Source organism: Acomys minous, assembly GCF_964271855.1.
Source record: "Acomys minous genome assembly, chromosome: 16".
NCBI lineage: Eukaryota > Metazoa > Chordata > Mammalia > Rodentia > Muridae > Acomys > Acomys minous.
The window spans coordinates 84,208,104-84,232,628 of NC_140498.1; the positions used below are offsets into that span (position 1 = coordinate 84,208,104).

Genomic DNA, 24,525 nt, shown 5'->3' on the forward strand with positions numbered 1-24,525 from the left:
CGCTCCTCACACCTGACCCTCCCCGCTTGGCCAGAGCCCTCAGTGCAGAGACCCCACTCTGGGGCAAATAAATCAGGTCTGCGCTCTCTCCCACCCAGCCTGTCCTCCTTGAGGGGAAAGCCCGGTTACCGAGGTGTGGCCCTTCAGGATGGAGTAGTAGATCAAGCGCAGGGACTCCTCCGATGGGAAAGGGACGTTGAAAACGCTGAACAGTGACAGGAACCTGGGGTCCACCTCATTGCGGCCCCCTCCCGCCTTGCCCATGGCAGCGATGAAGCCCAGGTCCCGGATGCTCTTGCAGTTGAGCTCCTTGCCCCGGTCGTACAGGTAGCCCTTTTCCAGCAGCAGCTTCAGCAAGGCGATGGGCTGCTGGGTGCCGTACTCGTCCACCTGGCGGGTGTGCGGAGGAGAGAGAAAGTGTGGTCTCAAAAAGCAGAGCTTGGCAAGGCTCTGCCGACCTATGAGCATTCTGGGTTGGCCTGACAAAGCTTCTCAGGTCTACGGCTGTCCACTCATGCCCGAGGTTTTCTGTCTTCCTCACTACACTGCGCACTCCATGAGGGCAGCAGCTGCTGAGGCTTACACACCGCACATCACTAGCTTCCTGGGAGAAGTTCAGCAAATGGAGCGGATGGGTGGATGGATGGATGGGTGGATGGATGGATGGATGGATGGGTGGATGGATGGATGGATGGGTGGATGGATGATGGATGGTGGATGGGTGGATGGATGGATGGATGGATGGATGGGTGGGTGGATGGATGGATGGATGGATAGATGGATGGGTGGGTGGGTGGATGGATGGGTGGATGGATGGATGGATGGGTGGATGGGTGGATGGATGGATGGATGGATGGATGGATGGATGGATGGATGGGTGGATGGATGGATGGATGGATGGGTGGGTGGATGGATGGATGGATAGATGGGTGGATGGATGGATGGATGGGTGGATGGGTGGATGGATGGATGGATAGATGGGTGGATGGGTGGATGGATGGATGGGTGGATGGATGGGTGGGTGGGTGGATGGATGGGTGGATGGGTGGATGGGTGGATGGATGGGTGGATGGGTGGATGGGTGGATGGATGGATGGATGGGTGGATGGGTGGGTGGATGGATGGATGGATGGATGGGTGGATGGATGGATGGGTGGATGGATGGGTGGGTGGGTGGATGGGTGGGTGGATGGATGGATGGGTGGGTGGGTGGATGGATGGATGGATGGGTGGATGGATGGGTGGATGGATGGATGGATGGGTGGATGGATGGGTGGATGGATGGATGGATGGATAGGTGGGTGGATGGGTGGGTGGGTGGATGGATGGGTGGGTGGGTGGGTGGGTGGATGGGTGGATGGGTGGGTGGGATGGATGGATGGATGGGTGGGTGGGTGGGTAGATCGATGGATGGATGGATGGATGGGTGGGTGGGTGGGTGGATGGATGGATGGATGGATGGATGAGTGGATGGATGGATGGATGGGTAGATGGATGGGTGGATGGGTGGGTGGGTGGATGGATGGATGGGTGGATGGATGGATGGGTGGATGGATGGATGGATGGATGGGTGGATGGATGGATGGGTGGATGGATGGATGGGTGGGTGGGTGGATGGATGGATGGGTGGGTGGAAAATGGGTATGTATGTATTTGGATGGATGGAGAATGTATATGTATATATTTGGATGGATGGGTGGGTGAATGGATGGATAGATGGGAGAATGGGTATGTATGTATTTGGATGGATGGATGGACGGATGGTTGGATGGATGGATGGAAAATGTGTATGTATGTATTTGGATGGATGGGTGGAAAAATCGATGGGTGGTTGGCTGAATGAGTGGATGAATAGACAGATGGGTGTGTAGTAAATGGACGAGTGGGCAGGAGGATGTATGGGTGGGCAGGAGGATGGACAGGTGGGCAGGAGGATGGATGGGTGGGCAGGAGGATGGATGGGTGGGCAGGAGGATGGACAGGTGGGCAGGAGGATGGATGGGTGGGCAGGAGGATGGAAGGGTGTGCAGGTGGATGGAGGGTATAGGAGACCATGCCACACAGTGAGGAGGCCTGTGTGAGTGGAACACTGACGACCTGACACCCTCAGCTGGCTCCCACACTGTGTGGGATTAAAGACACATGTGCTCAGAGCTAAAGAGATGGCTCAGTGGTTAAGAACACCGTGCAGGCTGGAGAGATGGCTCAGAGGCTGTTCTTCCAAAGGTCCTGAATTCAATTCCCAGAAACCACATGGTGGCTCACAACCATCTATAATGAGATCTGGTGCCCTCTTATGGAGTACAGACATGCAGGCAGGCAGAAAACTGTACATATAATACATAATACATAAATACATCTTTAAAAAAAGAACATTTGCTACTCTTCCAGTGAGTTCAGACTTCTGTTCCCAGGCCCATGTCAGGCAGCTGACAACCACCTATAACTCTAGCTCCAGGGGACCTGACATCTTTTTTTTTTTTTTTTAAGACTTATTTATTATGTATACAATATTTTGCCTGCATGTACACCTGCACACCAGAAGAGGGCGCCAGATCTCATTATAGATGGTTGTGAGCCACCATGTGGTTTCTGGGAATTGAACTCAGGACCTTTGGAAGATCAGGAAGTGCTCTCAACCTCTGAGCCATCTCTCCAGCTCCAGGGGACCTGACATCATCTTCTGGCTTCTTTTGAGTACATGTGGCATCACATATACACACAGGTACACACCCATAAAAACAAACAAAATTAACCGGGCGTGGTGGCGCATGCCTTTAATCCCAGCATTTGGGAGACAGAGGCAGGCGGATCGCTGTGAGTTCGAGGCCAGCCTGGTCTACAAAGCAAGTCTAGGACAGCCAAGGCTACACAGAGAAACCCTGTCTCAAAAAACAAAAACAAACAAACAAAAAACAAAGACAAAACAAAAATAAATAAATAGATAAATAAATAAAATTAGCCTTAAAAAATAAAAATATTTATTTTTTATTTTTTATTTTTTTATTTTTTTTGAAACAGGGTTTCTCTGTGTAGCCTTGGCTGTCCTGGACTCGCTTTGTAGACCAGGCTGGCCTCGAACTCACATCGATCCACCTGCCTCTGCCTCCCAAGTGCTGGGATTAAAGGCGTGCGCCACCACGCCTGGCTTAAAAAATAAAAATATTTAAAAGACACGAACTTCCACCAGATATGGTGGCGCACGCCATTAATCCCAGCACTCAGAAGGCAGAGGCAGGCCGATCTCTGAGTTTGAGGCCAGCCTGGTCTACAGAGTGAGTTCCAGGACAGCCCAGGGCTACACCAAGAAACCCTGTCTCAAAAAAACAAACCAAAACAAAAGACAGGAACTTCCACACACACCCGCCTACCCCACCTCTGTAAGCCCTGCCCACCTTGGGCATGTTCATGTCATCCATGAACACCAGCAGACGCTTCCCCATGGGCGGCCCATACGTATCCTTCGTCCGTTTCTCCACGCTGGCTTCTAAATTTCTCTGGATGTCCAGGGATGTGGTGCGCGAGGAGAAACTGACCATCAGCACAATCTGCGGCAGAACAGAGAGCCGTGAGCTAACCAGTTTCCAAACTAACATTTCTAGGATGGACGTGGCTCTGTGCTTCATCTTTTTTTTTTTTTTTTTTTTTAGCACTAAAGCCAGGGCTAGGCGTAAGGGCACACTCAGGAGACAGAGGCAGGAGGAGCTCTGTAAGTTCAAGGCCAGCCTCACCTACATAGCAAGCCCCAGGCCAGCTAGGACTGCACAGCAAGATCCTGTCTCAACAGTAACAATATTGTCTGCCCCTCTGTGACATTCCAGGTTGCCACTTGTGAGCCTTGGGATAATGCAGGCTGTGGAATGCTGTCCCCAAGGCTGCAGTGTCCTGAAGTGGGAAACCCTCACAAGGTTGGACCTGCTAGCATCCCCCTCATCAAAGGGTGGAGAGCTGGAAAGCTCTGACCCCCACCCCCACCCCTCCCTAAGATATACAACCAGTTTATTGCCCCCCAAGGCCACCCTACTTCTGGAAGTGACTCCCATTAATACCCGTTTGGTTCATCAAGCTGGACACGAGTAGAATCATTTCTTGGTCCTTTCTAGCCGGGTGATTAGAAAGAAAAGTCATATGGTATGTAAGAAGGGAAAATGCTGTTCTAATTGGGTGGCCTCCCAACAGGCAACCGTCTGACCTTTCCCGAGCCTGGAAGATGACCTTAATGACGTCTGCTAGAACACTCTACGTGGCCGAGGAGTTTGAAAGATAAATAGCTTTCGAGGCAACTGACCATTAATAAAATGACCAAAGAAGGCATGGAGAGCCAGAGGGTCCCTGTTGGACCTCGTAGCTGGAGAGAAGATGTCCCCATACACACACATGGACAGGGCATTCCCTACCCCCCACACACAGATGCTCATAATCAGCCACAGGTGGACTGCTGTGCCATACAGCTCAGGGACCCCTGCCTAGAGCTGGGGTTCAGTCAGCGATGTGTTTAAACAACTTCTCAGTTGGTACCTAAGTTGTCAGCCTGTGGACCACTCTTTGGGAACAGCTGACTTTTAAAATGTCCTCCCAGCCACCTGCCCATGAGTATTTGTGCATATGGGCTAACTGGCTCTCTCTCTCTCTCTCTCTCTCTCTCTCTCTCTCTCTCTCTCTCTCTCTCTCTCTGTGTGTGTGTGTGTGTGTGTGTGTGTGTGTGTGTGTGTGTGTGTGTGTGTGTGTTCGAAGCCATTGAGGGGCAGGGTCCTAGGGAAGCGCTGACACATGGAAGTTTCTGAGCGGGGCTTCCTCTTGAGGTCTCCACAGACCTGTATGTCCCTCAGGTTTCTAACACCAGCCCTGTGCGCTCCACTCTGACGCCAAAGCTAAACGCGCCACGTTGCATGAGGGAAGGCAGGCTGGTGGGCCTGATCCATCCAACATTCCTTGCGGCGTAAAGCCCAGCGGGGCACCTCCTGCCCCCGAGGTCCATGTGGCTTCCAGAAGCCACAGGAGTAGAAGGGACACGGAATGGGAAGCACCAGAGAAGGAAGTAGGGGACATCTCTGCTTCTTTGCTTGCTCGTTGACACAGGGTCTCTCTCTGTCACCCTAGATGTCCTGAAACTCACTGTGTAGACCAGGCTATCCTAGAACTCCCAGAGACAGACCTGCCTCTGCCTTCGGAGTGCTGGGATTAAAAGCGTGAGCCACCATACCCAACTGTCTCTGTCTTCTGAGGTTCCAAAGTTGAAACATGAATTGGGGTCTTTGTCACTGTCGTGGTGCGAATGAGATGCTCCCCCATAAGTCTCCGGCGTTTTAATACTTGGTCCCTAGCTGTTGGCACTGTTTGGGGGAGCTTCGGAGGTGTGGCCTTGCTGGAGCAGGCTCTAACACCTGCCGTTCCCAGTTGGTGTTCTCTATTTCCTGCTGATAGCCTGAGATAGGAGTGCTCAGTTGTTCCTGCAGCACCCCTGTGCTTGGGGCGCCACACTTTCCCATGATGGGATGGACTTCTTTTGTTTTTGTTTTTCTAGACAGGGTTTCTCTCTGTAGCCTTGGCTGTCCTGGACTCCCTTTGTAGTCCAGGCTGGCCTTGAACTTCCAAAGATCTGCCTGCCTCTGCCTCCCAGGTGCTGGGATTTACCAGGTGTGCACCACTGTGCCTGGCTGAGATGGATTCTTACCCTCCAGAGCCATAAGGCCCAAATCAACCCTTCCTTCTATAAGCTGCTGTGGTCATGCGCTTTTATCATAGGAGGAAAAAAGCGCAGTGATGCACAGAATCAACAAAGCAGACTGTGGGAAGAGAGAAACCGTTAAAGCCAGATGAGGGGCGCAGAGAGCATGAAGAGGTCCCTTGGCGTGACAGTGTGTGAAGGAGGGACCCGTCATCCTCCTTGCCACCTTGGTACACCCTCATGTGCCTCATGTCCACCTGCATGGCCCTCTGTGAGGCCCCAGAGAGTTGCTGTGTGAGCTGCAGCTGGCCCTACGCTGGTGGCTGGCCCGGGGCCCTGTGCATAGCAAACCTTCCCACACTTGACCAAGTTCTCAAATGCACAAAAGGATGACAGAGAACGCGGCAGACACCCTCCACGGTGGCCCTCCATCACCCGCAGCCTGGGCCCAATCAAGGCGGTCGGAGGCTTTCCTGCGTGGCCCATGTAGTCTGGCAGAATGTGAGAGAGAGGTGCTGGCAAGGCCATGTGCTGAGCTCAGGCTGTGTTCGCTCTAAGGGGCTCCACATTGTATAAGACCGGTGTATAGGAACACCGTCCTAAGAGACCCCATGTGACAAGCTACTTTTGAGTTTATTTGAGGAGAGGATTTCTATAACCCCTGGGTTGGGGGGGGGGACCTAGAAATGGTACAATCGGTCAGGGACAACCCATCCAGCACAGACTGATAAATGAATGCACTACCCTATATGTTTATTGGGGAGAACCAAAACCATGGGAGGGGCACATGACTACTAAAATGATGTCAGGGAAACCAGGCCAAAGGATTAGCATATATACCAGACCAGACAGAGGGGGTAACTCGCTCATCTGGGCCCATAAAGTGATGGACCCCCCAGTACTGTGCATCCTGACCTAACGGGGTAAATACCTGGTGTGTGCACCAAGAACCAATGACTTGCTGACTGGGCTCTGTCCCTTCTGTTGACACAGAGTACTCAGCTGTCTGGCCCTGGCCCTGGCCTGCTGTTTCCCGACCCAGTTCAGCCTTTTCACCTGGCAGCTACAAATTTACCACTTTGCACTCAACCCTGACCCCAGCAGCTCCCTTCTGGCACTGATGAGGTTCTTTATCCTCAAGCAGACAGACCCTCAAGCCTCTTCTGAGACCTCCTGAGCTCTGCTGTGGCCTCTCTGACTTGTGTCTACTCCGCAATCCATATATACGCATATAGACATATGGCAAGGTCCGTGGTGTGCTGTGAGGGTAGCAGTCATTACATTGAGTCTGGCCAGGCTACCGAGGTCAGTATGACGAATAGCTGCCATTGGAACTGCTAAATCTTATGAATTTCTTGTTATTTGTTAGGTTCTGACACCATGAAAAGAAATACACGTGTTTGTCTGTGTTTCTGGTCTAGTGCTTTCCTGGCACTACATCACAAGGAACACAGTGGCTTCTGCCTTGTGGTCAAGCTTGGACTTCTACCACGAAGGAAGTCAGTTGCCCTTAGGTGTCACCACTGTGGATGGAATATAGCCCAGGTCCCATGTGTGGGACATAACCCGTCATTTCACGTTAGTGAACCTTAGAGGCTCCCAAGACCGCTGGGGATGATCAAATGGGGGGGGGCCCTCTCAAACGTATATCAAACTATTTGCATAGAAACAGACTCAAGGGTTCTAAAGAGTGACGTTTCTTTTATGAAAGTGGGACTTTCTAGGGCAGGCTTGCTCTTTCTCCCTGTGTGATGCTTTCCACTGGATCGCCAAATATGAAGGACGCCCTTGCCTGTCAGACAGCAGCACCATGCTCTTGGATTTGCTGGCCCCCAAGGGTTGAGTCAAGTAACCTTCTGCTCTCTGTAACCTTTCAGATCTCAAGTCTTTTGTTATAGCAAAGGTCTAAGACAAGCATAGTCAGGCATTCCTAGGAGAGGTCCACACAGTGAGGATCTGAGGCCTCTAGTCACATGAAATGCCATCTTGGAAGACGATCATCCAGGCCTTCAAATGAACAGTCTTTACCAGCACTTAACTACAATTTGGTGAAAGAACCTCAACTCAAGTCACCCAGCTAAGCCACATAAACCACCAGGTGCGGGGGCAACTTGTTACACAGCAGGTGGTAACTAATACAAACTAACACTTACATTGGTCTCCTCACTCAGGTTTCTGAGGAAGTTCTGGGTAGTGGCTGTCTTAGAAGTGCCAGATTCACCCACAAAAAGAACAGGGTGCTTGATTTTAACCATCTGCTCTAGTATCCAGGTGGTGCGGGTGGTGTCCACTGTGTGAACTGGAAAACAGAAGAACATGAGTCTCAGGAGTGCCGGCCAGTCACACAGAAGCCCATGTGTCCGGGAAGAGGCAGCTGGGACTGGCTCAGTGGGTAAGAGCCTCGTTCTGGAACAGACCAGACACGCTTTCTACGGCACCGCACATGACGGAGCAGGGCTCCCTATTGTAAACTGCTGCTGTGAATTCCCTCCCGCCCTCCCTGCGCCCCGCCAGCTCTGTGGCAGGAGCGCCCTAGGAAACGTAAAGGAAAGTGGAGAACCAGCCATCACGGACAATGTCTGGCCCAGAACCCCCAGGCCACAGCCACACAGAGGTGCTCAGAGGCATGGAACAAAGAGAGACCCCAAGGGGCCCCTGGTGCCACCCCCCAGTCACTCCCAACCAGTTCCCTGGATGGTGCTCGGTTGCCAGTGAGACCATGGCCGCCTTCTCCACACCCACTTGCACCAGGGAGCTAAGACCAAGGCTGGTGCCTACGCACCCAGGATGTCAATAAATTTCTTCTCCCGGTTGTGGATATACTCAGGGACTAGCTTGCTCCACGGGATCCAGTAGTTCCGCTTGGAGTCGAAATGGAAGTCGTACAGGGTGGGAAGGTGCCCTGCAGGGGACAAGGGTCCATGTTGCTGTGGTCGGGGTAGATGCTGACACATCTGGGAGGAGCTGCCGCCTGTACACTCAGGGCTTGCTGGCTACCCTACCCCTTCACGGGATAGGCTCTCACTGAGTGGGCACTGCCCCGAGTGGGTTGCCTCTGAGAACTTGGAACCCCCACTACCTGTTTGCAGTTAGCCACCAAGCCTTCCCTGAGGACGCAGCCATGGGGCACAAAGCCTTGTCCCCACCCTTACGGATATTGGTGGCTCAGGCAAGAGTAGACAGAGGCAAGTAGACATACATTTTGATGCAGACACTGAACTGTGAGCCTGATGAGAGGTACAGGTATGACCCATGACCGACTACCCACCAGAACATCTGGCAAAGGCGGGATGGGAAAGAGGTAGAGAAGCATGGTGCCAAGAATAGGTCCAGAGCAGGAGCCCCGCCCACCACGTGCACTCCGCCCTCCATGCCATTTCCTCACCATGATCCCTATTCACACGTGGGCCACACCCACCCATCTTGATCCCTATTGGCACATGTGCCACGCCCACCCATCTTGGTCCCTATTGGCACATGTGCCATGCCCACCCATCTTGGTCCCTATTGGCACATGTGCCACGCCCACCCATCTTGGTCCCTATTGGCACATGTGCCACGCCCACCCATCTTGATCCCTATTGGTACATGTGCCATGCCCATCCATCTTGGTCCCTATTGGCACATGTGCCACGCCCACCCATCTTGGTCCCTATTGGCACATGTGCCACGCCCACCCATCTTTGAGACAGACCATTTCTCCAAGCTGCAGGCCCTTTGTGAGGTTCCACCTGTTTGTATTAAGGGTGCATGTGTTGATACAAAATATTAAGCCTTTCATATGATGTCTTCCTGTGTCTGGTCTGCCCGTCTGTGACGCAGATGGGGGAGCCCCAAGGGAAAAACAAACCAAACAGGGAATCCTGGAGTGTGTCAGTCAGAGCCAGAGCAGCAGGGCCCAAGATGGTGTCAGAGGGTCAGCCTCCTCCAGCACTGGTGTCTGGGGAGTTGGACTGCTGGAGTGGGCGACACACTTGAAGGCATGAGTGTAGCAGTGGCCACGTCGCACGGTCTGCAAACCCCCACAGCCAGAAACAGGGAGATGCCAGCTCATTTTCGCTACAAGCCTGCACCTCAGAATGGGTCACGATTCCTACCTGGTAATTCTCCGGGACGGGCCCAGTTCCCTTCGGTGTCCGCAGTGGGCATAGACGAGAGGCGTTTAATGACCTCGTCAAATTTGGCCCTTCCATCCTCAAGCAGGGAGGAGCCCAGCGAGCAGTAGAGCGACTCCAGGAAGAAGCACTCCAGCAGGTCAATGTCCTCAGTTTCCCCTTCTAATAGTGAATCCATCATCTTGGTTAACTGGGTCACCTGGTCACACACCCACACACAAACACGTCTTAGCCATTCTTTCTGACCTCCATGACGATATCCTGTCCTGACGCGTGGGGTCCCCTATCCCACAGCGGTGGCACCTGTATCCGCCATATTGGTTCGGACACATGGAGCTTGGCACCTTGGCTTGCATGGGGGTCACCCATCAGGCATCTACGCTCCCTTTAAGCCCCTCCCCGCCTCGCGGGTCCATCTCTCGGGAGGCCTTCCGTTGGCCCTCAGCAGCGAAGCCTTCCTACCATGTTCAGGTCCGTCTGAGGAACCACCATCTTCAGCTTCTCGCCTTGCCTCCCATCCACGATTCCCTCTATGATCATGTCAATGAGGGTGGGCACGTACTTCTCGAAAAGGTCATTTAAGTGCTTCTGTTCCACCTGCGGAGGAGAGGAGGGCGCCAAACGCTTTTCAAGGATCCCTTTAACTGGAAGTCCAGCAGAGGGCTGTTATGTCCTGAGAAGTGGTGAGGGGCGGCTGTGGCGATGACTTTAGCAGGGGGCGGACCCCGGCGCCTTCCACCTGCGCTTTATGGTACCCTCACTTCCCATCGCTGCCACAATGGGCCCACACGTGGGAGGGACGGGGATAGCAGGCCCCTTTTGACAGAAAAGGAGCTGGTGGTCTGAAGAGTGCACCAGCAAAGAGTTGAAGGTGACAGGTGTGCAGCTGGAGGCAGGCTCGGTGGTTAAGATGGTAAACCAAGGCTAGAGCTAAGGACATCTGTTGCCCTTACAGAGGACCTGGGCCTAATTCTCTACACCCACATGGTGGCGGCTTACAACAGGCTGTCACTCCAGTCCCAGGGGATCTGACCCCCTCGTCTGACCTCCCTGGGCACCAGAGATGCACATAGCGCACATATATGCATACAGGCAAAACACTAATATGCATAAATTAAATATGTTTAAAAAGTTTAAGATGGGAGCCGGGCGTGGTGGTGCACGCCTTTAATCCCAGCACTCGGGAGGCAGAGGCAGGTGGATCGCTGGGAGTTCGAGGACAGCCTGGTCTACAAAGCAAATCCAGGACAGCCAAGGGTACACAGAGAGACCCTGTCTTGAAAAAAACCAAACCAAACCAAACCAAAACAAAAAGTTTAAGATGGTGGGCCACTCTGGTAGAGGATCTAAATTCAATTCCCAGGACCCACACTGGGCAGCTCACACGAGCCTGTAACTTGTGGATCCAATGTCCTTTTCCAGACTAGACTCGTATGCATGATCGTGTGTGTGTGTGTGTGTGTGTGTGTGTGTGTGTGTGTGTGTGTGTGCACTTAATCAAAAGTAAAGTGAATTTTTTTGAGACAAAGTTTCTCTGTGTAGCCTTGGCTGTCCTGGAACTCTCTTTGTAGACTAGGCTGGCCTCAAACTCACAGAGATCTGCCTGCCTCTGCCTCTCAGAGTGTGGGGATTACAGTCGTACGCCACCGCTCCTGGCTGTCAATGCCCACACCAAGGGACTCATGTGTCCTTATGACTCCCCTGAAGGGAAGCCTACCCAGACAACATTGCTTCCACTGGCCCTGCCTGTCCCCCTCAGGCCATCTCTTCTCTGGGACAACTATATTCTGGTTTCCAATTCCCACCAGCCTAGTGGCCTAGGGACACCCAGAACACCTATGAACACGGGCTCACAGGGTTCTGGGTGTGCTTAAAGCCACAGAACACGCATGACCGCCACACCCATCCATCACCGTTCGATGAGTCCCACTGTTAAGATGGAACACAGTGAGCACCCCAGTGGTGAGCTGAAGGCGTCAGATCCCAACTACAGGGCAAATTGCTTCATGTGCGCATGACACTCATCCAGCTGAGCAAAAGCACGGAACAGGGCATCGCGGCTCCGTAACCAGGCTCATCTGAAGCACGCCGTTAATGGACAATGCTCACGTTGTTCTGTATTTGCTGCAGCCATTTTTTCCAGTATGGCTGGTATTTCAAGTTCTTAGGGTCCACGTAGACCATCCCGCAGCGAGACACCGTAGCAGGAGAGGCGTACTGCAAGTCTCCAACCTGGAAAGGAAGAGAGCCCTTCAGCTCGTAAACCCTCTGCTCATGGGTGCTAACACCTGGGCCACCTGGGCCAAGGCCTTCCCAGCTCAAAGATTCCCAGGGGCACAGAGCCCATGCCAGGCACTCAGCGCAGCTGTTATGTGGGTTTGTTGTTGTTGTTGTTGTTGTTGTTGTTATGTGGTTTTTAACGGAGCACGAAGGTCACAATAAGATTACACTTGCTAGCCACTGAATTGTCTCTCTGGCCACTTGGTTTTTGTTTTGCTTTGTTTCAGGGTTTTGTTTTGTTGTCTGTTTGCTTGGTTTTTTTTTTGTTTTTGTTTGCTTTGGGTGTTTTCTTTTTTTTTTTGGTTTTTCGAGACAGGTTTCTCTGTGTAACCTTGGCTGTCCTGGACTCGCTTTGTAGACCAGGCTGGCCTCGAACTCACAGCGATCCACCTGCCTCTGCCTCCCAAGTGCTGGGATTAAAGGCGTGCGCCACCACGCCCGGCTGGTGTGTTTTCTTTTTTTTCAAGACAAGGTTTCTCTGTGTAGCCTTGGATGTCCTGGAACTCTCTCTGTAGACTAGGCTGGCCTAGAACTCACAGAGATCCACCTGGCTCTGTGAACTGAGTGCTGGGATTAAAGGCGTGCGCCACCACCGCCTGGCTATTTTGTTTTTTAAGGTAGGGTTTCATGTAACCCAGGCTAGCCTGTAGCTACGGGTAGCCTTGAACTCCTAGCCCTGTGTGTCTTCACTTCCTGAGTGCTAGAATGACAGGATAACAGGTGTTGACAGTGCACTTGGTGTAGGCCATGCCGGGGATGAGCCCAGGACCTCAGGAAAGCTAGGTGAGCTCTCCTCAGCCCCAGCCCCCCAAAATCACTTTAGTGTTTTCTTCTCTTTCTTTCTGTTTTTTTTTTTTAAACATGACTGACATCTGATATCACAAAGGGTCAGAAGTACAAAGTTAACATCATTGTCAAGTGTCTCTTGTCATAAAAGACACAGTTCCACGAGCCAGCTAGACAGTGATCTGCGCAAACACCAGTGTGCTGATAAACTCTGCAGGCTGCAGGAAAAATGGTATCGCTATTAAGCTAAGGCAGGAGCAAGTCCTAGGGCACAGCTATGGAACGAGCCCTTGTGTGGTGATCAGGAAGTGGGGAGCACGGCAACTCCGGGAGCAGCCTCTAGAAAAAAACAGGAGGGCTTAGCTCTTGACATGAAAGAATTTCTTTTTTCTTTTCTTTTTTTTTTTTTAAAGATTTATTTATTTATTTTATGTATATGAGTGCTCTAATCTGCATGTATGCCTGCACACCAAAAGAGGGCATCAGATCACATTATAGATGGTTGTCAGCCATTATGTGGCTGCTGGGAATTGAACTCAGGACCTCTGGAAGAGCAGACAGTGCTCTTAACCGCTGAGCCCCTATGACAGAATTTCTTGATGAAGAGAAAGCCAAACAGTGTGAGAGAAAAGGAAGGTGACACCAAACTCCAGACAAATCAAATTGTTCTAAAAGACAATGAATTATAGCATACTAGTTGGCTCTGCATGAAATATGTCCATAGTCAAAACAATGTAAACAGTGTCAACTGTTAAACAGTTCAGCAAGACAGTCTTCCGAGGAGGGAGGGCCGGCAGCTGACGGAGCAGGGGGACCCTCACACTCAGAGGACCATGTCAGTAGATAATATGTAAAGGTTTTAACGTTTGCTTCATTTCTGTGACGCCGGGTCTTGCTATAGTTATAGGTCGCCACAACTGCCTGTGTGGCCCACGCTGGCCTCGAACTCATGGGAATCCTTCTGCCTCCTGTGAAGCTTTCTAATTGCCAGGATTATGAGATGTGCCACTATCTTCAGCAAAGTGTAAATGTAAAGGCTTGTAGTGTGTATCTGTGTGCATGTGTGCTTGTGTGTGTGCATGTGTGTGTGTGCACGTGCGTATGTGTGTGTGTGTGCGCGTGCGCTCATGTGTGTGCTAGTTCGGTTCCCGGTGTGCGCATGTGTGCGTGCATATGTGTGCGTGTGTGCATGTATGCTTGTGTGTGTGCATGTGTGTATGCACGTGTGTATGCGCATGTGTGTGTGTGTGCGCTCATGTGTGTGCTAGTTCGGTTCCCGGCACTACTTGCCTCAAAGAGCAGGGCGCAGTGCGACTGGAGCCGGATGCGCTCCCCGTTGGCCAAGGTCAGCAGCTTGTTGTCATCCATCACGGAGTTCATGTTTTCCACCCACAAGGCATCCACGTCACCGTCAAACAAAATATACCTGCAGGGATCAAAGAGAGGTAAGCCAGAGACCCTAGAGGGCTCCCAGCGTCCCCACTGTCCCCCCTGCTCCCTGTCTTTTTCCAGGGCTTTCCAGCTAGGCCTTCAGTGCACACTCCCTTTGTCCTGAAGTTTGACCACGCACGTGCTGTGTAAATACTGAGTAACTCACTAATGTTTAAGAAGCAGGAGACTGTCACCCACAATCCAGCTGGCTTCCTGCGGTAGACTGACCTTCCCTCCTGTGAATACCACACGGCTAAACTGGCCAGTTGTATGCACTGCTGGCTTTATTTTACTATGTCGACATTTACGGCAGAGCCAACCAGCATTCTGTAGGTCACCTTGTCTTTCAGAGCCATTTGGTTTTGTCTGGAGTTTGCGATCACCTTCTTTTCCACCTCACACGACTCACCTTTACTGCTGTTTGCCCTGTTAAACCATGCTGTCCCTGCATTCCTGCATGGGAATCCCCTACTAATCCTGAGTGAGTGATATCATGGGGACAGAAAGTGTCACGGTCCACCACTCCACACCCCATTTTTGTCTCAAGACTGACATCAAGAATAAATTGCAATTTATCACTGTTTTTTTTTTAAAAAAACTTTCTTTTTTCTTTAATTTTTAAAGACTTTTACTTTTTTTAAAGTTTAGTTTACTTTTGTTTTTTTGTTTTTGTTTGTAGAGACAGGGTCTCTCTGTATAGCCTTGGCTGTCCTGGACTCGCTTTGTAGGCCAGACTGGCCTGGAACTCACAGCGATCCTCCTGCCTCCCGAGTGCTGGGATTGAGGGCGTGTGCCACTACGCCCGGCCAGACTTTCACATTTTAATTTCATGTGTATGAGTGTTTGCCTGCATGAATGTCTGTACTACATGTGTATGCAGTGTCCCAGGAGGCCAAAAGAGGGCACCTGGAACTGGACTTACAGATGGTTGACAGCTGCCATATGGTGCTGGGGACTGAAAGAGCAGCCAGTGCCCTCCACCACTGAGCTGGCTCTCCAGCTTTATGTATCTATTTTTAGACAGGCCTCTCATGAGGTAGCTCAGGCTGGCTGAAAAGTCTCGTGCCTCAGTGTCCCGACCGCTAGGCTTACAGATGTGTGCTGTCACACACTACACTTGGCTGGGACAGGGGGGAAGATCCTAGCTAAAGATCTCAAGACAAGATGCTTCTAGATTAGCAGGGCGCCTCCCCATTCCATCTTCCTAAGGAGACAGTGCAGAAGCCATGCAGATTTATAATCTCCCCCCACCCCCGCTTTTCCTCTCTCCCTCCCTCCCCTCCCTCTTCCTCTCCCGCTCCCCTCTGTTCCTCTCCCCCCACCCCTCTCTCTTTCCTTGATCTGGTGCAGACATGATAAGCCTTTTCCCTAAATACTTCAGCCTGTGGTTCCTAAGAATACGTGTGTTCTCTTCATTTATGTATGAACACACATGTAACATGTTATCCAATTCCATCGTGCGGCGTACAGCCCGCACTCTAGTTATGTCATTTGCTGCCTGGGCTCAAGCAAGTAGCAACAGCTGTTCAGACCACGAGTGTGGGGCTGATGAGGAACGGGGTGCCCGCACCACCGTGAGGCGCCTCCCTACAGATGGCCAATCCACTCCAAAGTGGGAAATGGTGCCTGGTCCAGAAGAGAAGGTGTCGTGACTGACGGATGGGACATGTGGACAGCACACATCTCCAGTGCGGAGACAGACATGTCATCCCTGTGGCACTGCTGCCTGAGATGCACAGCCAGAGCCAACCAGAGCAGCCAGAAAACTAAAACGGAGACTCCTCTGTAACACAGCTGGTTTGGAGTCTTCCAGAACACCAAGGTCATAGAGTAAAGAAAGTATTTTTTTTTAAATGCTCAAAATTGAAAGGTGCCAATGAAATAGCTACCAACCCAGGCTCCTGGCCAATTAGGAGGACACTCACTTTCGTTCCTTTTTGTCGGTCGGCCTGTTGATCTCCCGGAAGATGTTTGACAGCACCCCGTCTGTCCAGTCTCGAGTGGTGGGGTCCAGGATGCCGTACAGCTCAATGACACTCACAGCTTTGGGGTTCAAGATGTACAACTTCGTCAGGAGCCCAAGCCTAAACCAAAGAGGCAGCGTCAACCGCGGCCCAGGCCAGTGATGTGCCCACGGGCGACACCCTCAGACCCCTGAGAGGAAGTGCAGATGGAAGTCCACTCGGAAACTGATACGAGTTTCTCTTTCGTAAGGAAAGTTGGAGACAGGGTCCCACTGTGTTGCCCTGGATAGCTTAGAGCTTATTAAGCAGACCAGGTTAGCCTCAAACTAGCAGTGATCCTCCTGCCTCTGCCTGCTAGATTGCAAGCATGCACCACTACACCTGGCTCTGTGTGTTAACACGCTTTATATGTCAAGTGGACGGGATGTGCCTTTGTGTGATGGCAAATCCCCACCTCACTGTGCGCAATCGGGAGAAAACTAAACCTAATACAACCCATTGGTCAGAATTTTAAAAGAAACTAATGAACATAGTAAGCACGCAGCATTACACACACGAGTGTGGGCAACTGTGTGATGGTTGTGACAGTTAATCTAGCAGTAGACTAAAGAATGAAAGAGAGCCAGGCGTGGTGGTGCACACCTGTAGTCCCGGCACTTGGGGAGGCAGAGGCAGGTGGATATCTGTGAGTTCGAGGCCAGCTGGGTCTACAAAGCAAGTCCAGGACAGCCAAGGCTACACAGAGAGACCCTATATCGAAAAACAAAACCAAAAAGAATGAGAGAGAACAACTACAGCCATGAGCACCAGGCCTCAGCATGCGGCTCTCCCTGGGTCCCTCGCTTTGCATGTGCGATGTATGTGCATGTGGTACACGCACATATTTGTGTGTGCCGAGGCCAGAGGATGACGCTGGGCGCCTGTCCCTCTCTAGTCTCGCCGCCTTATTTCTTTGAGACAGGGTCCCTCGCTGAGCCTGGAGCTAAGCTTACAGCCAACAAGCCCTGGCGATCCTCCTGCCTCCCCCACAGCAGGGGTCGCAGGGATCCACAGCCATGCCTGTCTTTTTATGTGGGCGCTTGGGATTCAAACTCAAGCCCTGATGCTTGTGCTGAAAGTGTTCTCTAGATATGAATTAAATCTCAGCCACAGTCCTGAGATTTGCTATGCAATCTAGAAATGCAAGTGCCATAAAGGTCATGTGGGTCCACTTACGAGTCAGCCTGGAGTGTTGGCACTTACCAACCAGAACCCAGCTATTAACAAGAGGAGGAACAAAACGTTGGAAAATCTGTTCTAGATGTAAGAGTGTCACCCCACAGTGAGCCTTTAGGATGTCCCAGAGGCTCTGTTTAATTCTAATCCTTTATATAATTGTTATTATACTTTATTTACTTATGGGGGCATCAGAGGACAGTTGAGGGGAGTCAGTTCTCTCCTTCCACCATATGGGTTCTGACATCCAAACTCAAGGCTGTCTGCAAGCACTGTTCCAGGCTCTCAGCCACCTCACTGGCCCTTCCACATGATTTAGGGTACATTAACAGGTACAGTTACCTCCTCCTCCACATGGGCCTGGTGACAAGTTAGTTGTCTGTGGAGGTGACAGCCCAGCATCGCCCATTGCACGTTCTGACTTAGGTCACAGGACTAATCTGAACACCGAGGTGATGGGGCTGAACTCTCACACTGTCCTCCTAAGAGGACAGCTTTGAGAAAAGGTCTATTTCAAGATGTATTTGTTTTTATGTGTTTGAGTGTTTTGTCTACACAAACCACTACATGTATGCAGTGCCCATGGGGACCAGAAGGCGCTGGGTTCCCTGGAACTGAAGTTATAAATAGTTGTTAGTCACCACATGGGTGCTGGGAACCAAACTGGTGTCCTCTGCAAGAGTGTTGCATGCTCGTAACTGCTGAGCCATCTCCCTGGCCTCATTTTCAAAGGGTTTTGTTTTGTTTTGTTTTAAGACAGGGTTTCTCTGTGTAGCCCTGGCTGTCCTGGACTCGCTTTGTAGACCAGGCTGGCCTCGAACTCACAGAGATTTGCCTGCCTCTGCCTCCCGAGTGCTGGGATTATAGGCGTGCACCACTGCACTCAGATCATTTTCAGAGTTTTAACAGAGGAAGAAAGGTTTCCCCTGAATGTGGGCAGGACCATTGCACAGGTTGGGGGTCCCATATTAAATAGAATTGGAGAAAGGAGAAAGTTTAGAGTGCCAGCGCTGTCGGCTCTCTGCTTTCTGGTCTTCCCTGATATGAGGCATCTCAGCGCTGTCGGCTCTCTGCTTTCTGGTCTTCCCAGATATGAGGCATCTCAGCGCTATGCTCCTGCCCACTAACTTGCCTCCAGGAACTTCACAATGCCGTCCCTGCTGCGAAGGATTCCATCCTCTCAGAATAAACCCCCTCTCCCCCCTCCCTCCCCATAACCTGATTTTTTTTTTTTTTTTTTTTTTTTTTTTTTTGGTATTTGGTTGCATCAATCAGAAAGACAGCTCATGATTGGGATTAACACAGACCCCAGGAAATAAAGCTCTCACCAAAAACTTACCAAGAGGCTGCCCAGGACGCTCACCCACCCTCAGTAGGGTACTCACTTTGTCTGGGCCTGGCACAGAGAATTGATGACCACAGACTTGCCCCCTCCTGTGGGCCCTACCACCATTGTGGTGTGACGGGTCAGCATGGTCTCGAACATTTGGACCACTTTATCCACCTGTGGGAGAGACATGGGCAGCTTGCCTTAAACATGGCTTTGGAAGAAAGTAATAGAGGCTTTATTAAGATGTAACTTGGGGGAAGGTGTAACTTGGGGCTGGTGAGATGGCTTAGCCAGGAGAGATGCTCACCACCAGGCCTGATCACCTGAGCTTGTGATGGGAGAGCACCAGCTCCTATGTAGCTGAGGCTAGCCCTGGGTCCCTGGGAGACAACTGACTCCCATGTAGCTGAGGCTAGCCCCGAGGCCTCCTGCCTCTGCCTCCCAAGCGCTGAAGGCATGTGCCACTAACACCCATCTTTGCTCCTTTTATGGAAAAATGCTGTTTTATTGCGTGTCTAGGCCACATTTATTTGTCTGCCAGCTGACGAAAACTGTAGCTTCCACACTCGGGCCCGCCACTGTGACTGTCTGGCCATGGGAGCTCATGAGTGTGGCTCTGAGCAGCCGTGTTCTCACTGTCCTTGGGCCACGAAGGGTGATTACCAGGTTCTAGGACGCCTCTGTGTGTAGCTCGCTGAAGACCCAGAAGACTGCTTGCCAAGGCAATGTGTTCTTTCACATTCCTGACAGAGTGAGTGTGTGTGTGTGTTTTCATATGTGTATGTGGTGTGTGTGTGCATGTGGTGTGTGTGTGCGAGAGACAGAGGGGGAGGGGAAGAGAAAAAAGAGAGAGGAAGGGAGGGGGTAAGGGGCAGGGAGAGAGAGAGAGCCACAAGTATAAGCCAAGCTGTAGAGGGTGCAGCAGTGCGGCCCCAGCAGCCTCGGCTCACCTGGACCGGCAGAAGCACGTAGCCGTTCTCCTCCAAGACCTGCTCTACAGCATCATTGAAATCCGGATAGCGCACGCGGGGGCAGTCCAGCCCCGGAAACAGGTCAGAGATGAGGCCCAGGAAGAGGGGGACATCCTCAAACACAAACTTGGGCAGGTTCATGTCCCGCAGTGCCCGCATCAGGACTACATCCTGGAGGGACCAGAGGACGAGAGATTGCCAAGGAGCCCCACGCACAGCTGGGTGCCTCCCCCCGCCCCACCCTCCTCCTCCTCCTCCTCCAGACACACAGTAGAATGTTTTTATAAAATTTAATGTGTTAAGTGTTTTATATATCTAACATAAACATATGCCAAGAGCTGGCAAGGTGGTCCAAGAGATGAAGGTGCGTAGGCTCAATTTTCTTTACCAATATATTTTATTACAACTTATTAACCGAGCGTACATCACTTATAACCCGACTAACCAAACCAATAGGAACAGAGGATTAAGGAACACAATAAAACTGTAAGGATATCAGTTCCGAGGAACGATTCTCCTGGCGTAATCAGCAGAATTTCTTTGCTGGAACCTGGAGTAACCAGAACCCGGAACCTCAGCAGGAGCCGGAGGCCCGAAGCCTTCCCTGGAGTGGCTCTCTCTAGGAGTGTCTCGAAGTGCAGTGATGAACAGCCAAAACTATTCCAAGTCTCCAAAAAGCCCCACCTCTTGTTTTCAGCTCATTTAAATATCTCCTCCCAGAGTCTGTTCACGGGATCTTTACAGCTGGCAACAATCAAGCTCCTGCACGAGGTGGTTGGTCTTCTAGTGGATTAACCTCACCTGTTCTCTCACAAAACAGTTCCAATCCCACACTTGGGATCATAAAAAAACATGTTTATTTCTCCTTCAAAGGTGCCTGTGCTCAATCTGGCAAGAGACAACTTACTCCTACAAACTGTTACTGACCGCCGCAAGCACACCTAAGGGCAGGTGTGCACACACACACACACACACTAAATAAACCAATGTAAAAAATGTAATACATAGCCAGGTGAGGTGGCGCACACCTTTAATCCCAGCACTCAGGGAGGCTGAGGGAAGCAGATCACTCACTGAATTCAAGATCAGCCTGGTCTACAAAGTGAGTCCAGAAAAGCCAGAGCTACACAGAAACACTGTCTCTAAAGACCAAAAAAAGAAGAAAAAAAAAAAAGAAAGAAAGAAAGAAAAAAAAGTAAAAAGAAAGAAAAGTAATACATAACAAGATGTATTATATTATAGATTTATATTTTTATATTGTAAAATTTTATGTATTTACACATGTAACTTTTGTATCATATATAAAAGATTCAATATTTAATAAAATATTCAGTATAGTTATATATAACATTTTATATTGTATACACTTTATGTAAAAATTTAAAGAAGATTGGGGCAGCATAATAGGGATTGAACCTAGGCAAATGCCTACTGCTGAGGTACATCCCCCACTAAAACTTTACAAAATTCAAACTTCTGGCCAGATGTGGTGGTGCATGCCTTTAATCCCAGCACTCAGGATCAGAAGCAGTGGGTTTCTGTGAAGTTGAGGCCAGTCTAGTCTACACAGTGGGCTCCAGTCTACCCAGGACTACATAGTGAGAAACTGTCCCCCAAAAAAGGTTTTAATTGAATATGATTCAATATGAAGTATAAAAACTGTAAGGTACAAACCACTTTCATAGGATTTTTTATGAAAATTAAATATATCAAAATTTATATAAAATATAAATGATATTTCTGGAATTTACATTTCCCCCCCCAACGTTTTGTAGAAAATAAAAATCCAAACTGAAACCTATAAAAATGGAATTTAAGATGTCAAGGTTTTTTTTTGTTTGTTTTGGTTTTTCGAGACAGTCTCTCTGTGTAGCCTTGGCTGTTCTGGAACTTACTCTGTAGACCAAGCTGGCCTCGAACTCACAGTGATCCACCTGCCTCTGCCTCTTGAGTGCTGGGCTTAAAGGTGTGCACCACCACATCCTGCATGTCAAGTTTTATATCAAAACAAAAACTAAATATCTCACATGTACATGTGCTGGTGGAAAACTGCACAAAAATGTCACCCCCAGAATGCCAACAATGGATCTGACAGGGGAGTAAATATCATGTCAAAACAATGTGACTATTTCAACTTCATTGCAAAGAGGAAGCAGGGTAATGGGGGGGGGGGTCTGATCAGGGCCCACGCGTGCTCCTGTGAGGTACCCCACTGACTCCTATGAGGAAGTATGATCGGGGGCTAGACAGACAGCTCAGTGATTAAGAGCGCTGGCTGTTTTTCCCGAGGACCCGGGTTCAATTCCCACCACCCACATGGTAGCTCACAATCGTATGTAACTCCAGGACCTCCAAGAGGACCAGGCACTCATGTGGTACACAGGCATATGAGGACACAATGCCCACATACATAAGGTAAATAAATTAATTAAAAATTTTTAAAAAGATGTGCAATCAACAGTCACTAATTGAAGAGAAACTCACATTCCCACTTCTGCAGAAGGGAGCTCCTGTCCCTCCGCTACCCTGCCACCCTATGACAACAAACAGGCTGAGGGCTGCTGCGGGAGCACTCTGAATTTTTGTACTGCCACGGGGACTCTGGGCTTGACCTTAAAGTAACAAGTCTCTAAAGGCTTCACAGGAACGAGACCAGAGCAAAGCCAGACAGCTGATGGAGGGGTAGCCATGACCTAAGCGTCCGATGGCCCACTCTGTCCCACGTCCTCTGCTCTGCCTCTGCACGCGTACAGGAACCGCACGGAACCAGCCAGAGCCGCAGGCACCGCCTACCTCCTGCAGGTCTGCGGAACCCCTCTTCAGCTCACCAGCCATGACCAGCACGGACTTCAGGGCCCGGAGCCCAAAGTCATAATGGTGCTGTTTAGACAGCTGCTCCCGGGCCAGCTTGTACAGAACTGTCATCTTCTTGGCCAGCGTCTTTTTGACAAAAGAGAGTGAGAAGACAAGATAATACAAGATAATGAGTGACAAAAAGCATCAGAGCGTTGCTATGACAACAAAGGGACACAGGTATCCCAGGGGCACAGAGATACAGGTCTGCAGAGCTGGTCTTCCGCGTTCAAAACATCAGGGTGCAGCTTCCTTTCCAAGTTGGGCACCTTGGGGGACTCGTTCAAAGAACACCCCATGCTAGCCAGGAGGGGGTGACTCATAGGAGGAGTCCTCAGGCAGGAGGATTATCCAGGTTATCCTCGGCTACATAGAGAGTTTGAGGCCAGCCTGGACTACCTGAGACCCTGTCTCAAACACACAAGCACACATGTGCCAAAATCTGGCAGCTGTTTGTACAAAGTCATGTTTGTCACTGCCTTCAGTGACAGCAGACCCCAGCAAGCCATCACAGTCTCTCACACAGAGCTTCCAGCTTACCAGGACCTCAATCTATCACACTGCCCCCCTCCAGCCCAGTTGCTGTTCCTTTTGCTGGTTTTGGTACTGGGGGGGATGAACTCAAGACCACTGGGCTATGCCCCAACCCTTCATTATTTTATTTTGAGATGAAGTCTGGTTTTGAACTTATAATCTTCCTGCCTCAATTTTCTAGGAAGCATGGGTTAGAGACCATTATGAGCCACCATGCCCAGCCTGTTCCCCTTTCTGATGAAAACGTGGATTCCTAGGCTACATCAGTCAACCCCACTGCTCACCAGGGGTTGTATGGGTATTTGGATGAAAATTAACAAGAGATCTCATGGCAGCTCTCGACAGGGTGGGGTGGGTACAATGATGGCTTTGAAAAGCATCCAGTGCAGGCCTGGAGAGATGGCTCCGTGGTTAAGAGCACATACTGCTTTTGTGGAGGGCTCAAGTTTAGTTTCCCAGCTCTCATGTTGGATGGCTCACAACTACCTGTAACTCCAGTTCCAGGGGAAATCAGATGCCCTCTTCTGGCCTCTGGGGGAACTGCACCCATATGGACATACACAGATTCATAATTAAAAAATAAAGTATTTTTTTCCCCTTAAAGAGCATGCTTTGCATGAGGCACTGAGCTCCATCATCAGCATCACAGAAAAGAAGAGAGAGAAAGAGAGAGAGAGAGGGGCAGGCAAAGTGTGTGGGCAAATGTACCCATGTGTGCATATGCATATAGAAGCCAAAGGAAGAATTAGGTGTCCTCATCCATCTCTCTTCACCATGTTGCCTTGTCACAGGATCTCTCACTATTTTGACTAGTCTCCTCCTTCCAACGCTTCAGGTACAGGTGTGTGCAGCTGTGCCCAGCTGTTTATGCAGATGCTGGGCATCAGGACTCAGGTCTTCATGATTGCAGAGCAAGCCCGCTCACCCAGTGAGCCATCTCCTCAGTCCTTACTATATTTTGAGAGAAGGCCTCTCACTGCACCTGGAGTTAACGAATTGGTGGGCAGGCTGGCCAGTAAGCTCCAGGGATCTGCCTGTCCCCACCTCCCCTGTGCTGCAGTTGCAGGTGTGCATCACTGCACCTGGCTTTCCATGTGGGTCTGAGGACTCGGACTCGGGTCCTTATGCTCATGAGGCAGGCACTTTACTGAACAGACTTCTCCCTCGTCCCGTGGTGTGACTTTTAAAGGCTGACGTGAGAGAGTCAGTTGGTGGCAAGGGGGTTGGTTTGTACTCTGGCTATGGTGACAGTCAGTCCATCTCTACTCACGACGAGAAAAAGAACATGAACCGTGATGACTTATGAATACATTGTGTGCCTGGGCATCTCGCAGGCTGTGATAAAGGCCTGCATCTGTACCAATAAGATGTCACTTCT

At 50.6% G+C, this 24,525-nt stretch overlaps 1 protein-coding gene across 3 annotated transcripts in view; it reads right to left on the minus strand.

Annotated features, from left to right (window-relative positions):
• The window catches only part of DNAH10 (dynein axonemal heavy chain 10), a 117,579-nt gene that overhangs the window by 35,977 nt on the left and 57,077 nt on the right, over positions 1-24,525 (minus strand). For all 3 annotated transcript variants that reach the window (XM_084761997.1, XM_084761998.1, XM_084761996.1), the window contains exons 36-47: positions 22,554-22,700; positions 19,740-19,931; positions 18,845-18,963; positions 16,206-16,364; positions 14,140-14,275; positions 11,893-12,015; positions 10,246-10,380; positions 9,766-9,982; positions 8,451-8,570; positions 7,822-7,967; positions 3,396-3,548; positions 130-390 (exon numbers count right to left, since the gene is read on the minus strand). In XM_084761997.1, the coding sequence (XP_084618123.1) occupies positions 130-390; positions 3,396-3,548; positions 7,822-7,967; positions 8,451-8,570; positions 9,766-9,982; positions 10,246-10,380; positions 11,893-12,015; positions 14,140-14,275; positions 16,206-16,364; positions 18,845-18,963; positions 19,740-19,931; positions 22,554-22,700 (1,908 nt within the window). The remainder of the gene's footprint in view (positions 1-129; positions 391-3,395; positions 3,549-7,821; positions 7,968-8,450; positions 8,571-9,765; positions 9,983-10,245; positions 10,381-11,892; positions 12,016-14,139; positions 14,276-16,205; positions 16,365-18,844; positions 18,964-19,739; positions 19,932-22,553; positions 22,701-24,525) is intronic.